This window comes from Alligator sinensis, unplaced genomic scaffold (genome assembly GCF_000455745.1).
Source record: "Alligator sinensis unplaced genomic scaffold, ASM45574v1 scaffold1339_1, whole genome shotgun sequence".
Lineage (NCBI taxonomy): Eukaryota > Metazoa > Chordata > Crocodylia > Alligatoridae > Alligator > Alligator sinensis.
Window position 1 is genome coordinate 935,620 of NW_005842490.1, and position 18,428 is coordinate 954,047.

An 18,428-nucleotide genomic window follows, 5' to 3' on the forward strand; every position below is an offset into this window, starting at 1 on the left:
AATTAAGTGTGTAATCATTGTGAAATCGTGCAATCAGCTAACTACTCCCCCAGCCAGTGCATCAAAACGAATCAGTAAATTGTGTGGGATTTTCTCTATTCCATAACCCACTAGAGACAGGCAGCTGCTCCCGATTTCACAGTCCAAGCATGGTGCCAGTCACCATTTTCAAGGTGGACCACAGCAGCCCCCCACACTATGCCTCTGATTGGCCAAGGGGCTCCAGAAGTTCCACCCCTGGGGAGGGACAAAACTTATGGGGTCCACTGGGCTCTGCCCCCTGGTCTCTTTCTCCATACTTCAGGACACCAGGGCTTCCCACCCTTTTCAGTTTTTGCAGCACTCTTCCCTGCCCCCTGCTCTTTGCTGCTTTTTTCTGCAGTCCCTCCACTTCAACAGGAGTTGGGGTTTTTGCAGGCACCTACCAATTTCACAGTTTCCATAAAGATCATGAATTCGGTAGGTTCATACTTATCTTTATATTATTAGATAGGCACTGTACCGAAGTGTAAGGGGAGGAAAGAGAACTGAACTACAATGACAAGCTGAAACAGTATAAAAAGCAGTGATATTTTAATAAAGTGTTTTCATCTCCATGGTAGTGAATACGTTAGCTGTGAACTACATTCTTTTGGTTAACAGTGTTTTCTCTCACTGCTACAAGAAACCACTTTCCAAACAAAAAGCACAATGCACTGCTTTAATAAAAGGCTCACTCATAAATAGCAAAAGAAAGCTGTTAGATAAACGTAAAGCATTTTACAAAGCTGTTTATTAAAGGCAAATGAGTCTGATATTCATGTGAATCTGAAGACATAATGATAAAACAAATCTTAGTAGTTAAAGAATCAAATTATTAAACCCAAAGAAAATATGAATAAGTAGGTATTCTCAGTTTATAAAAAGAAATACTGAAAACACTGGAATACTATCAGATTCACTTAACATCACACAAAGATTTTACATTTGAGGCATCTGTATTCAGAGCACCAAGTTACAGTATTGTCACACATTTGTTCCAGCCAGCCAGGCTGCCTGAACATAATTTTAAAAAGTTAATCCCTTAAATTTCTAAGAGCGGTGAATTTGGATGGTTTGGCATCCATTATTTCATTTAATCAACTAGAAAACCTCTATTTCTTCATAAATTCTTCCCAAATTAAGGGCTCATCCTCTTAACAAGATGACAATAAAAAGTACACTTTATACTACACATTATATACTGAACAAGTAATGTTATATCTCCATAAATAATTGTTTGAGCCCTCAGATGCCACTACATCTTGCATTTCACCTGTATGCAACATGCAGAGAATTTCTTAAAAACTATAAAGCTTAACAGAAGTAGTCAGTTTTATTTAATTGTTTTAGCTGTAAGTTCCAATGTATTTTTGGCTAAAAGCCAGACAGCATCTGAAAGAAAAGTTGGCACACTAGTTTTGATTGTACATCTGTGGTTAAAGATGCAATCACATTCTAAAACAACCCTTTCGCTCTTTAAATGCACAAGAAAGGGTCAAACAGCTATTTCTAGAAATTTTGTCATGATGTTGTAAAGATGTCAAAAGTGTATGAAAAAAGTAGAAAAATAGACTTAATGTTAAATATTGCTGAACAGGATAATCATTACACCTTCTTTTAATGGCACTGTGAACATTTAGAATCCTGATACTTACAAAGAAGTTTTCAATAGATTACAAATGCAGCATAGTAATCATCCCAGGCCCCAAATGTTTACTAGTAGATTCCAAGCACTGTCTATATTATAGAAACATATTTGAGAGACATTCTTAAGTGCTACGGCTTATATATTTTGTAAAGTTTATATATTTTGATTAAGTGAGTTAAAAAAACCAAAATCATGGCACTTAAATACAGCTTTAAAAATACTGCGTAGATTTTATATGAAAGTAGCAACTGGAAAAAATGGATTCATTTATCAGAAATTCTATGTAAAAAAGTATAAAGTTAAATTCATGCTGCCTTGCTTTGAGGAGAAATAAGTGGTTATACAACACAAATAAAAGAGGTTGCACAGTTCTAATTTATCTGAACAACATAGATTAGAGCAGCATTAGACAGAGGGATCATAAACAAACAGCTGCCCTACAATTTAATGGTCAAAACAGCAGAAAAAAGTCAGATTTCAAAATAACATACAGATACAGATGCAAATGTTCTCTCTTCATGTATTCTTTTGGAGTTCTAAATAAAATTAAACACTTAGCTACATATGCCCAATTAAAATCGGAATAAAAAAAGGATTGAAAAGGTGGTTACTAATGCGACTAATTTGAAAGGAATACATTTTAGCACTGAAGGCAGGGAGTTTGATTACTTCTCTATAGTGAAGATATGAAATCATGTAGCTAAATTGATTATTATTAATAATAATAATAATAATAATAATAAGTATGATAAAATCATAGACTGAACACGGTAAATAAGAATCAGTGTGAAAATCTAGTTATTGTTTTGAAATTGTCATTAGAAAAATATTCTAATTATAAAAATAATTTGAATGTCAGCACAGAATAAGCAGTATATTTTCTTCTTACAATCAGCCTTAGGTTTTAGATTTTTGGATGGAGGCTTGTTAAAGAAAAGCATATATAATTTCTCAATATATTATCAATAGTGTCTATATAATTTAATATAGAATTAGACAAATATGCAACAAGACAGTAAATTACAAGTGATTAATACATTCTGTAAATACTATTACAGAAATGCACAGTTATGACAGATGACAATTTCAAGCACTGATCAGCTGGTTACAGAAAAATACAAAATACATTTGTAGCCTACTAAGTCAATATCATTTTCTTTCCACTCAGTTATTCCATCACTACACAAAACTTGTAGTGTGTGTGTGTGTGTGTGTGTGTGTGTGTGTGTGTGTGTGTGTGTAAAAAAATTAAAAAAAAAAAAAAATCAATGGATGTGTTTAACAGGCCTACTAATTACATTTACTGGATCAAAATCTGGATATGATTTGGCTTTTTTCCCCCATTCTTTTATTTAAAAAAATGAATTTAAGTAGCCAAAACCTAAACGGGACATGTGGTGACTGAATCCTATGTCTCAACCTAGCAGCAGGGCAAGTGAAATGCTTGTCTTAACTATTTGATTCTTTCCACATCCCTATTTGGGAGATTCTATTACTAGTACAGACCCTAATTAGAAAGAAAAATTTAGAAGGGCAAAATGCAAGGGCGGAAATTCTGCTTTTTAAACCCTCTTGAAAATGAACAATTACATAAATCATCAACAGTCTGTTGATTCTTGACACAAGGTTTTGCATTTAAAAAAAAAAATGAATACATAACTAAAGGTAAAGGCAGGAACCTCCAGAGTTTATCAACAGTTGCAGCAGTCATTGCAAGGAGTCTTTTGTTAGAGAATGCACTTTGGAACGTGTATCCACATAAACAAAACACACATGCACAAAAATATGTTTGACTAAAACTCAAATGATTTGTCTTTCTGGTCCGTAGATGATGCTCAGGCAACTTTGGTTTTGATTGCGTAGCCCAACTGAAATGTACTTAATGAACATTTAGAAAAGAACCTCACCTCATCCCATTCCTTCTCATTACAGAAGAGTTGACAGCAGAATTACTAGCTACGTCACAAATCCCACTCCATTTTATAAGGAAGAGGATAACTGAGTTTGTAATCTGGCTTTGTGGGAAGGATGCTAAAAGAAAAAACCCCAAACCCAAAACCTTTTTAAAAAAAACCTAAAAAAATCATTTACGCACATGGTAAAAGAACTGCTGCTTTAAGCTACTGATACCAGATGACCATTAGGTTATTTAAGAACCTGCCTGTGGTTTGTTTTGCTTGGAAAAACTATGGAGGCACTTGCTGCCCCTCTATAATATAATGCAAGTTTTCTTATCCTTGAAAGGGTTTTCGGAAGTAGGTATGCCCATTAGCAAAGGATCTTTCTTGGCATGTTCTTCACAATAGCACATTAAATCTGCTGAGGCTTTTGACACCTAAAGAAAAAATTAAACAAGTCATAAAATGGTAAATATTCCAGACATGCTGTAATGTGATTAAATGGGCTGAGCTACAGTGACTGTTTTGCACATGGAGGAACAGGGTTGGAGAAATCAATGTATCAATCAGGTTCAGGGGCAAGGTCACTAAACTCTATGCAAAGTGCAAAAAGTTTCTGGATTTTGCTTATTAGGCCTTTGTGATGTTGAGAGAGAGGGTGGAAGAAAAGGGAGAGCTAGGTACATATTTTTAAATGTAATTTGGGACAAGTTTGCAAGAGCAGAAAAGAGTAACGTTCAACTTTTGTGAGATTCAAACAACAGCTTTAAAACCGAGTAGCGTGTTCAGAATAATACACTAGCCTTCCAGTATGTGGATTTGGTCCTTAGCCATTATAGTCAGTAAGTACTGCCATATTTGTAAGAGGCTTACAGTTTCTAGGAAAGAGATGCAGTCTTCCCCTTGTTTGTTCTTAATGTTCAGCTAATATACGCCCCTATATATCAGGGAATTAACTGGTTTGCTGGCCTGTGGAAAGGCATTTGACAGCTAATACTTGTTAAAAAACTGGAGTGAGATGGGTAAGAAGCAAAAATCCACATCAAACTGGGTGAGATTTTTAGCTGCACAAGACTCTTTACTATTAAAGCTTGCCCCCGCACCTCCCTTTTTCTTAAACTCCAATTTAGGTATGTCAGGTCTCATCTCCTTTTCTCTTTCAAAAGCCCTACAGATGCCTACAAAGATAAAGCTAACCATCCCAGCAGAATCAGGCAACTAGTATGCTAGATAGTAAACTAACTAGGGAAAAAGAAAACCACACCCACTTTTAATTATATTTCACCTTTCACCTTCTGCAGGCATATTAAACATTTATATCATAAGTTCACGACAGGAAGATTTTGGTGCTCCCACAAGGCCATTAAGCAATAACCCAGGCAGGGCAAATGGGGCCAATTCAGTGGTTGCTGGGTGGGGACAGGACACAAATAAAAAAGCAGCTGTTGCTGGTAGCCACACAATGACAACTGTGATGGTAGCAGAAACTTGAAGTTGCCTCTACCCCTGTACATTGGTGCTTAGCTGCATCCCACTAAGTGTCCAATGATGCTGTTGGTGCTGCTATATTTTAAGGTAACAAAAAAGAATCAGTTAGATTAAGTACCAGCTGTTTGAGTAAAAAAACTACCATAATAAAGAGCTATCCTATCCAATGGGATTATACATAGGGAGTTTACTAAAATATAATGTCCATATTCCATACAGATCATGCAGAAATAAATAAGAATGAGTTTCTTACCTTTATTCTTTCTATTGAAGCTTCTAGTCTTAGCTGCTGAACAGTCCTTCGGGCCTGAGCTATATTGTTTGTGGTGCTAACTGTTTTGCTAGACATTTTTAATTAAGTCTTTGAAGTTCTGTCAAGAAAAAAAAAAAGGATTTTTTTAATGGAATGGTAGCTTAATCTATCTGCATGGGAAGTGGCCACATTCATGAACAGTAACTAAAAGGTTTACAAAAAGTGTTTACACATCTTAAATTTTACAGCTAAAATACCATTAAAGAGCCTATATATTACAGATTAAAACTATTACATTCCTTTTTCCAATTCTCAGAGCATTAATACAAACTCCATTAACAGGTGGTGTTGTTTTTTTCTTTTTTTTGCATCTAGCTAATGGAATAAATATGTTCCTAATCAAAGATGCAAAATATTCAGAAATATGTCCACATGCTCATTTTAAACACAGACATTTGCACAGTAGCTTATGGAAAACTGCAGTGAGCTATACACTAGCTAGACTGAACCACACACTGCACTCACTTCAAAGCCTATTACTACTGATTATCCTGGGATGATCTCTGCATAGCCTTGAGCAAAGGCTGGGGCGTAAGAGGCAATGTGTCAGAGACAAACACTTCCCCTTTGGCTCCCTTCTATTGTTGATGCAGGTAGGGAGTTTTTTTACAACAGTTTCTACAGTGCATGTATACTTTCTTCCAGCTGGTTCATATGATCAGGAGGGGGAGACAGAGGCACAGGCACTGTCCACTTGATTGCCTAGAGAAGGGAGGAATATCAAGTATGAAATCCCTGCTCTCTCCTCCTTCCCCCCAACTTCATTGCCACACAACACATGTAAAACTTTTGTTTGGATTCTGCAGCAGCTCAGGAACAGGTTTCCAACTCCTTAACGCGATCAGACTTAACAGTTGAAGTGGAGAAAAACGTTTCCAACCCTGCACAGAACCAGATGCATCACTGGTAGAAGTAAGCAAACTCTGGACTGATATTACTTTTCTTCTGAGAAGAACTCAAAGCAGTACATGCTGAGTTCTGACAGTCTCACGTTTGAACACCACCTGTGAGCAGTGAAGACACTTGCTCAGTTTGTGACAGATCTCAGTTGCATGACTGCAATTCTCTCAAAGCTTTTGCAGACTGACTCCACAGTGCATAATGCTAGTCTCAATGAAGAGTCCAAGTGATCCGAATGTAGACCTTGATCACAGCTTTGTTAAAAACCCTGACTAAACCAACTACAGTGAAGAAGAGCATTTCTTTGGCAGCCAAGCACAGGAACATGAGACCTCTTCCCAGCATCAAAGACACTCTGACATAACCGTCGGCTAAGTAGTCGACGAGAATCTTGCATGTAAGACCATACTTAGACAAGAGAGAGAGAAAAGTGTCGCTGTGCCAGGGACAACTCACCAATAGCCAAGGCTAAGAGAGAGAAACTGCCATCTAAACCCAAACTGCAGCACAAGTACATCATTAAGTATGAGTTTTGCTCAGCCTGCTATTTTCAGTACTTGCCCAGCTTTGTGGTGGTCTCGCAACAAAGCCCTTACAAAGGTTTCTTGATTGTGTTTACCTAAATGCGTTCAATTATGTTCAACTGTGATTTGTTACTTTGTTAATTTGTACACCATTCAAACTTTGAAGATCTAGTAAATCCTGGAGCACCCTCCAACCGCCCTGGCCTTATACTTGCTTACTGCAAAACTAAAAAGACATCTTATTGTGATTGAGCCATTCTCAGTTTATGTGGAAGATTACTGGATTACTTCAAGACATCCCTGACCAAAAACTTGTTTTCCGTCTTACTGAAACAGAGCTGTTGTAAGGGCTTCCTTCTACAAGATGTAAATACCTCTGATTTATCATCAGTCCCTTATGACTACAATCCTGCTGTATAGGTGCACTGTACAGGAAGATAGGAAAATATTTCCTGATCCCAATTGTACATAAGGGACACAAACATAAAAGGTTACCCTCTGCTAAATGGCAAGGGACCATATCCACTCAGTAGAGCAGCTACTGTTATGTTTTTGTCATAAAAGGAAAGTAAAAATAAAGCACACTGTCAGCCCAAGCTAACCACTAACCAAGTCAGTTCACAAAGCCTGGGCAGATTGTGACCGCCAGGTCTCGAGTAACCGATCACGTGCTACCTTGGCTCGTGCACGGAGGGGTGTACTCCCTGCAGCCTTCTCATAAAATGCTGTGCTGGTGTTCCCTCCGCGGGAAGCTTCCCCTTATCTCGCCTGCCACGACTTGAATGTTTCCTAGTGGTGGGGAAGTGGCTATCCCGGGGTCTTCCACAGCACAGATGTCCCGGTGGTCACTAGCGGGGCTCTGCCACCCCTACACCCTGTCCTCACACCACCTCAATGAGTTGTTCCGAGCTCGCGACCCTGTACCTCTTCCTCTGCTACTGTAGAGCCTCACGACTTAACACCCCTCTTCGGATACCACCTTCCGAGGCCGATGGGCTTATTCCGTCTTGTGTTGTGTTGTGTTTGTCAGCCTTACTCACAGGGCCTGTGCTATCCTGTGAGAAGCTTTGCCCTGACCTCAGCTCAACAGGCCGTCTAATGCATTTTGCACTGCCTTTCCCACTCCTCGACCCCTTTTCTCCTCCTCAACCCCTTCACTCGGGGAAACTCAAAAGAACTGTTCAAAAGAAAGAACAAAAACAACTCCCTTCCCGGAGACCCTGGGTGCCAAGTTCCCTACAACTTGGCTAGGAGTGAACCCCTGCTCGGGTTTTCTTTTCTCTTTTCTTCTCCTTCCCTTGACTCTACAGCCCTGGGCTACCTTGCTCCTCTGCTCCCTGTAGCATTCCTATTTGGAGACTGCACCGTTTCCCTGTAGGTGGCTAGCTCCCCCTCTCACTCAGGATGGACCCCCGAGTGCTGTGCTGTCTCTCGGGCTGCCTCCACTGTGGCTCACTCTCCGGGTAAGGCTCCTCCTCTTCCCTCCGACCCACGCTACTCCCACCTGTGGTGGTAACTCCTGTGTGTCGACCGTTGTTCCCCCTGCCATTGGAACTTCTGCCAGCAGGCAGAGCCGTTTCCCTCTCTCCTCTGGCGCTAGTAGCTTGTTCCCAACCTTTGAAGGTGCGGCGGGCATCAGGAGCATCCTTTGGCTCCCTGTTCGCCACTCTTTCTTCCTAGGGATAACCTCGGAAGGGGCCTGGCATCCCGCACTCCCCAGGTCCTTCCTCTCTCCCCCATTCCCTCGTCCATCCATCTTTTATCCCCGCCGTACGGGGCTCCCTTGTGACGTCACTGGCCGGCCTCAGCTGAATAAAGGCACGGCTAATGAGCCACGCGGGCTTTTCCTTTGGTTCCTGTTGTGTCGCGGCTCCTGTTGAAGGCAAGTAGTTTTTCCTTATTTTACTCTCACTGTGTGTTTGTTTTTCTCTCCTGGGACACAGATGCATCTTGAATTGATATGGGCATGCTGAAGCAGAGATGGGCTAAAGGCCAAGTTTTAGAGTTTGCAAAAATTTCCATTTTTGGTGGACCCAAATCTCTTACAAAACAGAAATCCCTGACAAAGTCAATTTCAGAAAGGGGACTTCTCAAAAGGAACACAGTCCCCGTGACCCACAGCTGCTGTATGAAATCTAGCAACTGTGAAACTGAGAAGGACGTCAGTTCTGCTGAACAAGTGCCCTGACTTCCCAGGTGCGACTCTGAAGTAGCTGGGGATCTCAGAACTTCCAGACTTCAGAGCATGCTAGCTGAGCTAGCTTGAGCAGCCAGCTGACCATAGAGTCCGGATGCCTTAGGGCCCTAGCCTGTGGCTATACAGAGTGAGGTGGGGGTCTTGAGCCACAGCATGCAATCCTGTCTCAACTTCCAGGCTTTGATTCCTACTTCTGTACAAGGACTGCAACCCCAGCCCAGGTGAGAACCAGACTCACAAGCCTATCAAAGTCCTGGCTCTGTGGCAGACAGCCTCTGGCACTGCTTAATATTTAAAAGTCTGGGTCACCAGCAGTTTACCAGGGTTCTCTAGGAACGTAGTCTTTGATTCCCCAATAGTTCAAAATATCCAAGACATTTTAGGTGAAACATTTCAGGCCCAACAAAACTGGCATTTTCTGACAAATCTGAATTAATGGAAGTTTTCTGACCTGCCCTACCCTTAAGGAGGATCAAGACATATTCCTGGGCATGTTCTATATCATGATGGATTTAATCACTACTGGAGCTGAATTCTCCTTTTAAGCAGATGGTATGGCTTTTCCAAAGACAAACTATACTGTGCTGGAAACCACAGCAACAAAAGACACATCTGGACCTCATGCGCAGAGAAGTATTTGATGAAGAGTTGTAGCCTCTATTATGAATGAAATGCAAAATGAATAATCATATGGTAATTCCATTTAAGGAGCACTAAATGCCACCTGTCATGGTGTCCTAGTTCAGCAGATTGTACTAAAATAAATAACTGAAGTCATATAATTGTTATAGTTGCACTGAAGGATCTGAAACAAATGACATACATACTAATATAGCATGAAGATAGCTTTCTTTATAATCAGCCTACTGCCCATTACTCTTTTAATTCAAGAATGCCATAAACACTGGATAAATCAAGTATGAGGGTAAGCTGTTTTGTTGCTAATCAAGACACTTTTAGTAACTAGTCTAGTCCCTCTGAATTGAGATGAGGCTCTTAGCCTGAATTCCTAGAGGCAGGATAGTGCATCACCGTTGCTATCACATGGATACATCTGCTTGGTCAGCTCTTATGGCTGGCACTCTGCCAGCTGCAAATGAATCAAGATCAGTGCGCTAAACAGGATCAAACGAAGTGGAACACTACATTATGGTGTTAAACATTTACTTTGCAGCCCAATCTCTCCATTTTCTTTTTGACCTAGTTATTTAGAACCATTTTTCTGTACCTTCCTGGAAAGGGGTGAAGAAGTGACATGATTTTCATTTCCTACAGCTGCTGGTTTAGAGAAAATAGTAAAGGATCATAAAAGGCAAAGATGAATGCTTTAAAAATCTGGATGGAGACATTTCTGCTTCCTACAGTTAATTCACACTAGCATGGATCCCACCAAGTAGTGAATGATCTTTTCTGAACTGACTGGAATTGAAGTTAAGAACCATTGACATCTCAGAAGATTAAGGCCACTACCCTGGGCTTAGAGACTGCAAGATTTCCCTGTTCCATGGGGCCTCTATTTTAAGTGACTTCTTACAACTTGGTCAAACTAACAATGAAAGTTGTGATCCTGCAAGTATTCTACAGAAACAACCCCAAAAAGTAAAACCCAACAGGAGTCCTGCATGCTGTGGTTGAGCCCAAAAGTAGAATCCCAGTTTGAGAGACAGCAAGAAATATCTCACCATTTGGAGAAATGCAAGACAACTTGCTTGCTTCTGGTCTGATCCTAAACTTTGGATGTTGTCTGTCCCTTTATTAAATAAGAGCATTACCTTCATTTTGCTCTTCAGCAACCCTCTCAAGGCTTAACAAATCCACTTTTCAGTAGGCTCAAACAATTGATCGGCCTGTCTAGATCAGTAATTCTCTATGAGGGTGCTATGGTGTCGTGGGTGCCTCGAGATCCTTTCAAAGATCACTGTTAAGTGTGTAAACATGATGCACAAGATAAACCCTGTTTCGGTGACTTCTCAGACTTAGAGAACAAAAAAAAACTCAGTTAAGTTCCATATTCAGAAATAATACATTAAAGTATTTAATTACTGTATTTTCTCCCATACAACATGCACCTTTCTCCAAAACTGGGGATAATGTATTAAGCAGTGAAGCTGATTTTCTGGTTGGGAAAGAAGGCCTCTACTTTGATTCCTGCTCCAAAGTGCGGCAGCTGTTCAGGCAGCTGAGGGAGTCAAATGACCTAATGGCTCATTGCTCTTCACTCCAGACATTAATAATCATTTCTCCTTTTTAATGGTCTTGACATTCCACTAACCCAGCTAACCTTTCTTGGGGCCATTTTGCAGTTTGCTAGTTGTCCTGGTTTCTCTTCTCCTATTTCACAGCCTTGGAGACTCTTTACCTCTTTTCAAAATCAAAGATCCAACCATGGAGACCAGTCTTTAGGAGCAGCTAAAGTTAAGCAGGAAAGGGCAGGTGAGTTAGCAGAAGACAGGCCCTGTCTCTGCTCTATGCAGCCAGAACTCTGGAAAAATCTTCTTTTCAGTCTGCCTTTCAAAAACAAAGTGTGAAATATTCTCCGAGGTGCGTTTTATGTGAGAAAAGACAGCAATTAGAGAGGCCTATATAATGGAGTACTTCTTGTGGCATGGTGAATGGAGTCCTGAACTGAGACGCAGGACACATGGATTCTATCCTGGGTTCTGTCCCCTCCCTGCTGGGTGACCTTGGGCAAGTCACTTTTCTGTGTGCCTCAGATTTCCCCCTTGTAAAGTGGAAGTAATGGTACTGACCTTCTTTGTGAAGCATGTTTGGACCTGCTGTGTAAGAGGTAGATATTACTGGGAACAGACCCCCTGACATAAATTAAGTTATCTCCATTACGCTTACATAATGACAATGGTGAATCAGAAGGCAGTGTAAGATCATCAAAGTCCTGCTGCCATTTCCAATTAATTTAGCAGCAGAACCCTCAGGCTTTAATGAGAGTAGGATCAGACTGCAAATAAGCAGCATACAGGAAGGGAAACAGTAGAGTGCAGAGCTTTCAAATGAATACTGTCAGCATTCAGCAGGTGACACAATACAAAAGCTCTTACAGCTGGGAAAATGCCAAATGCGCAGTGTGGAAGAACTCTTTTTAGTAAGGTTTTGGCTAGATTAGAAAATGACAGGTAGTGCCTCCTATTAATAGACAGAAGGAACACAGTTTAATAATATAATTTAAAATGTATTTCCTGGAACTTGCAGATTAAAAACACATTCCTAATCCTTCTGATCTTGATGGTTCCTTAATGGCTATTTAAATAGTCAATGGTTTACTAGCACTGACCTACTTTTCTAGGTCTTATTTCCACCAGTGATGAAGATGCTCGGAACTAATTTAAATAATGCATACCGCTCCAAATGGTCGACTATCAGTGAATGTGATGAAAGGAGGGGGTTTTACTATAAATCGTTGGGCCAGTCTAAAGATTACAACACTAATCCCACCTTCTGTAGTACAGATAATACAGGGTTTTTTTTCCCCAAATGACCCTGCACTGGGTACTGGCCAGAATCACCTGCTATTACTAAAAGGATTCCTATATGTAGCTTTCACAAGCAAGACTGATATAAAGATAATAAAATGTGGGAAGAAAAGACCTGACAATAGCTATATGTTACAAAGGCAGAAATGACAGCAGCCACTCACAGTTCCTTCCAATACAGATAGATGTGAGAAAAATGTCATTCAAATTCTGTGACAGAACAACCAAAAGCAGGTGCAGGCCACGAAGCTCCCTCATTTAAGACTCTCTGGGTCAGGTATCTGAACCTAGACTTGTGCCAAACTTTCAATCCACCATTTCACAGAAGCTTATTCAGTTTTCATTATGCCAAGAGGAATGTCATCATAACAGAAATGCCAACAGTATTTATTCTGGAACAGCTTGTTTTTAAGAGATTTAGTGCACTACTATTATTTGTAAAATAACAGCACGTAAAATTGCCAATAGAGATTAGACCTCATTCAGTTCACACGATAAGATTCAGTTTCCTATCCTGAAAGATGAAAAAGTGTGGAGCCAAACAAACCAGTGAAGTATACAGAATATAAACTGAAGTGCAGGTTTCAGCACACAACATCCCAGCAGGAGTGGGTGCAGCTTTTGCCTCACTGGGCTCAAGATGGGGCTTGGTAAATTCATGAAAAGGACATGATATGGTTACCAGGAGCCTGGACTGAATGAACCTGGAGGTCCTTTTGACTCCTTTTTCCTGTAAGAAATGTATACTGAGACCTCCATAGCTGCACTTCCACATTCATGAGCAGGGATCTGGGTTTTCCATTTCCCATAGAAAATGGGACAAAACATAGATTTTCCTTTTCAGCTGAGAAAAATGCAGATTTCTCATTTTAATGGAGAAATACATGGATTTTCCACTTTTGCAAAGAGCTCTCTGCACGCTAGCACAGTTCCAGCCTGCAAGGGGCTGGGGGGAGTGGGAGGACAACGGTCAGGCCTAGGGTGCCATGTGTATGTACGCATGCACATGGCCACCACAGGCAGCCTGGAGAGCAGCTCCCACAGGTATGGCTGGCACAAGGTGGGCAGGGATTGAGGCCCCCACAGGGAGGGAGTCGGGCAGGGCTGGGGCTGTGGCTTGGGGCCAGGGCCAGAATGCATAGCTGTAGGGCCCTGGCAGGGAACGGGACAGAGCTGCTGGCAGGGGGAGATGGGCTGGCTTCCAGCTGCCTGTACACACTCTCAGGAGGGCCTGGGGTAGGGGCATGTGCCCCCCAGATTTGTGCATGGGGAGGTGCAGGCTGTCTGCTGTGGGCCCAGGCTCCCCGCCCGGCAGCATGGCAGGGAACCTGAGCCCACAGCAGGCAGCCTGCATCTGCCCTCTCCCCAACAATGGGATCCACTCTGGCTGTGCTGCCCACAAGGGAAGGGGAACCAAGCTCTGCTCCGCTGCAGCAGCCATCGCCTCCTGAAGGCAGCAGCTGGGGCTCAGGCAGTGCTGCAGGGGGCTGTGGACCCAGGTCCCTGGCCCTGTAGCCCTGTCAACTGGGTACCACCCCTAACAGGCCTGGGGGGCTGTACCTTGAGGGCAAGGGGCCTGGATCTCTGTCCTGATGAGTGAAGGGGACAGGGGGAATTCTGATTTCCCATGATAAAAACCCCAAAAATCAAGTAGTAAAATTTATAGGAATTTAGAATTAATTTCATTATAGTGATTGAGGCACTGGTAGGTTTCCAAATTGCTTTATAATTGTAAATAGATCAAGAAAAGGTGATATAGGCATCAATTGAACACAATGTTTTCTTGATACATTAACAATTTTAAAGCAATTTGGAAGCCTACCAGTGATCTCTCTCTCACACCACCATATATATATATATAGTGGTGTTTCACTTTAATTATGGATTTGGGGGGGGTGTTAATCAGAGAACTTGTTTGTTTGTTTGTTTGTTTGTTTTTTAAATCAGAGAATGTATGATTTTCAAACAGAGAAAACCAGGATCCTTGTTCATGAGTGTGCATCTAATCTGCTTTGATTCACACAGAGCCCCTTCACATCCTAAAAGTTGCCCCGTGACCCTCAGTTGATAAGTTTGTACAAATCCATACTGTGCTCAAAGTGAAGAACAAAACTCAGGCAATCAGTACACACTAAAAAGGATAATTACAATCATTTTCCCCAATACTCAGTTTTACTCATGTATTTTTACAGTGCTCTAGAAACCTGAAATGTGCTTTTCTCCTTATTGAGTTTGTCTTTTTTTCATTTGATAAATACTGTCTCTTCCCACATTCCCACAATCAACTGCAAATTAACTCACCTCCTTGGGCCAGAGTGTGGAGGGGAGGAAAGAAGAAAGTAGTGAATTAATGCTGTGTGCCACCAATTCTTTTAGCTCTGCAGACCTGTGTTCAAGTCACTTATAAAAAATGTCTTTGGTCATAAAGCCAAGCAATGGCTCATTCCAGCACAGTTGACCAACATGGCTGAAGAGAGATGCAGGACAAGATGCTTCAGGTCAAGACTGCAATATACTGGCAGAAGTGTAAGCTGAAGCTTGTACAGCAACAGAACTAACTTAGTCTGCCCAAGTTCCCCATTTTCAAAAACAGAAGTCTATTTCAATAATTTATAATGAGGGGAGAGGGGACCTTTAGCATTGATACCTGCTTTATCTGGCATGACCAGGTCTAACCAGGTCTGGGTTTGTTTTTGGGAAGTGTGAAGTCTGTGTAATTTGGCAATGAGGAGGGGCAAGGGTTCACTGGTAGCTGATATAAGACTAAAAACAGAATCTCAAACTGTTAGTTGTAACTACCTTCCTGTCTAGTCTAGCATCCACACCACACTGCATTAAAAGCCTTGAAAATAACTGTATCCACTAGCAGATCCAATAATATCTACTTGCAGTGTACGCCATGGGCTCACTGAGAAAAAACTGTATTGCCCACCTATTAAAATACTATCTGCAGAGCATGCAGTGATTTCATTTGAAAGGACTGTTGAGGAGCAATAGAAAATTTAACTGGCACAGGTCAATGTAAAAAAACAAACAAAAAAAAACAACAAAACAAAACAAAAAAAAAAAACAGACATAGTAACACTCCAGTTTCAGGCAGGTATCTAAAAAGTAGTATCTACAAAGCAGATATTTGCCTCTTTTGGCTAGGAAAGAGCATGCTATTGACTATGCATGTGTGGTGGTGGAGAAAGAGTATTCAGAAGTGCAACTTTTAATTTTTGAGAAATACAACCTAACTGAAAACACTGCTGAGAACTGAAGTTGAGACGTGCTGACTTTTGTAGTAATTTAAATGCCTGCTACCTAAGGGCTTTCGATGTGGCACATCCACAAAATACTTCCTTTCCAAATTCAAACTAGTGACAGCCAGCCCATTTTTAGAGACAGTTTAAGGGACACTAATCATCCAGGCATTTATGATGTAGTCAATCACAAACAAAACAGAGAAGTGTTTAAAATGGAAGAAATTGTTTAATATTAAAGACAGGTTACTCCAAGTCTAAACTTTTAAGATGTTCTCAGTCTTAAGTTTGGAGCCAAGTTAAAATGTCTTAAGGACACAAAAATCACAAAACCATTTATGATTTGCAGTCTAAAGAACTCAAAACAATTCATATTTCCTGTTGTGCAACTACATAAGCAAAGCCTAACCCAGGACAGCCCTGGCTGCTTTGTACCAGACATGTGTGAGCAATACGATATGTAAGAAACCACTTACCAGAACTTACAACAATGCACAAGCAAATATTTTTATTGCTGTATTTCAATGGCAGCACCTGATCTGACATGTTTACAACTCTGCCAGTAAAACTGCTTACATGTCTTTGCCACACCACTGTCTAGTGAACTGAGCCAAGAGACAGGAGACTGGAACGTTACAGGACATGCAACTATTTAAAAAGACAGGAGTTGGTTTAAGAGGCTGTAAAGCCAGAACCAGTACACAATAATGATCAGCTCTGGTATTATAGCACTGTTGGCTTGTTTACAACAGCTTTAGGAATAAAATGATTTTACTAAGCAGGAAACTCCTATTAAGTTTCCAGTCAAAAAACCCCCACGCAAACTCCATTACATACCTTGGGATTGTGAAGGGCTGAGCCACCCTCCTCATCATGATGTAATCTGTCAATCTAGCAAAGTTGAACTATTTCATATCTGACATTTACTCTATCACATGCCTTCCAGAGGAAGCTTGGTTTATCTATCTTGGTTTAATGCATTTGCTGTGATTAACAACAACAACAACAGTCTTTGGGTAAGTTGGCTCCTTGAAGAGAGAGAGTCTTTCTTTTAATGCACTTTACACTAAACAGTCATTGAATAAAATACATAAAATTGTCCCTGGAGCAAGGACTGGAGCCCAGGTCTCCCTCTTCCCCATGTGCAGGCCCCAATCCCTGCTTTAGAGTCATGGTTCCTCTTCCATCCTCTCTGGCCAAAGTCATCTTGATTTTCCTTCTGAAAGGTCTCAGCAGGTGGTGTGGAAAATGTTCCCCACCTGAGAACAGCCTATTAGCCAGATGGTCAGGCCACTCCCTGGGAATTGAGAAATGAGTTTCATCTCCTCAGGCAGAAGAGGGCATTGGACATAAATCTCACACATTCTGGCATCTAGCCACTCAGATGCTGCAAAAAAAGGGGTGGTGGCCCCACCCTGTCATGAGTTTAAAGAAGAGGGGCTCATTTTCTCCTTTTAATGGAACAATTTAGGTAACTAAGTCCAAGAGGGGCTTCAAGCTGTGAATGCTATTAACAGGCACTTCCCTGTAGCCAGGGGCAGGATTTAAGATACAACCTCTTTTCTGCATTTCCAATTGGAAATCTCACTGCCCCAATTCACTATACCAGATGTTGTGAAGCTCAGTCTAAGTGTCAGGATGTACAAAACATTTATACCCGCGTAGTTTACATCCAAGATTTGAAGTAGACAACTAGGTATTCCACGTAGGTGCTATTAGACGGCAGGGCAGCTGTTAGTGCCTGCTTGCCAACAACAAGGGTTTCTACCCAAGATAGCTCTGGAGATGCACGACATTTAGGGCTGTGTCGCACATTAAACTTGGCAAGTGCTAAATACACTTAAAATGCAAGCATTTGTGCATTCAAGCAGTAAAACATGCTAAGTGTGCTTGTATTATAGAGGCAAGGATTTGTTAGGGAGATCTCTTTATTGGATCAACTATGTAGCTGGGATAAAGTCAGATAAGATTTCAAATGCAAGATATTCTTCATGAAAGACCTGATAAAGAACGTCTTGCATTCAGAATCTTGTCTAACTTTATCCCAACGGCAGAGCTCGTCCAATAAAAACATCAGTCTAAGAAATTCTTGCCTCTCGCATAATTTATGGACCATCACAGCTACAATATCACTCTTACACTACTTGTATCATAGCAAAATTACGATTTTTCATGCAAGGAGTACTTTCAGATCATCTTAAGTAACACATGTCCAGCTATCATTGGACTGTTCCATAGAGATAATATGAGCAATTTGCAATCTCATCTAGCCATGGCAGCAGCCAGGGACCCCCTCTGCTGTACCAAGCCTCTGCAACCTGGCTTGCCCTCTGCTTGATCTCCTGGCTGCCTAACCCAGCTTGTCCTTGAATTCTGCTTGTTCCTTCTGACTCTGGTCAGCACCTCAATCCCCAAGTAGCCCCAGACCTGGCCACCTATGACCTGGCGTGAGAGGGATTAGGAAAGCCACACATGTGAGGAGGAAGGATCCTGAATCTTCCACTTACTAGGTTTCTTACCAGCCCGCGGGGCTCCTAAAAAAAAGGAGAAAATTAATATTCATCTGCCCTTGGTTCCTGTAAAAAATGACAGGAACCAAAGGCAGTAGGACCCAGGGGAAGCCCGTCAAGCTCCCACAACAGCAGAGCATGCCCAGCCTCGCCCCCCATGCCAGGGCTTCTGGCCTGGGGACAGTGGCTGCCCCAC

At 41.3% G+C, this 18,428-nt stretch overlaps 1 protein-coding gene across 5 annotated transcripts in view; it reads right to left on the minus strand.

The window, feature by feature from the left end:
* Positions 1-556: 556 nt before the first annotated feature.
* The window catches only part of GNG12 (G protein subunit gamma 12), a 78,779-nt gene continuing 60,907 nt past the window's right edge, over positions 557-18,428 (minus strand). For 4 of the 5 annotated variants that reach the window (XM_025212874.1, XM_006031260.3, XM_025212872.1 and 1 more), the window contains 2 exons: positions 5,309-5,426; positions 557-4,004 (listed from right to left, as the gene is read on the minus strand). In XM_025212874.1, coding sequence (XP_025068659.1) covers positions 3,879-4,004; positions 5,309-5,404 — 222 coding nt within the window. In that variant the 5' untranslated portion in view covers positions 5,405-5,426 and the 3' untranslated portion in view covers positions 557-3,878. Of the gene's footprint in view, positions 4,005-5,308; positions 5,427-9,449; positions 9,647-18,428 lie in introns of all 5 variants that reach the window. The other variant, XM_025212875.1, reaches the window with a different exon arrangement.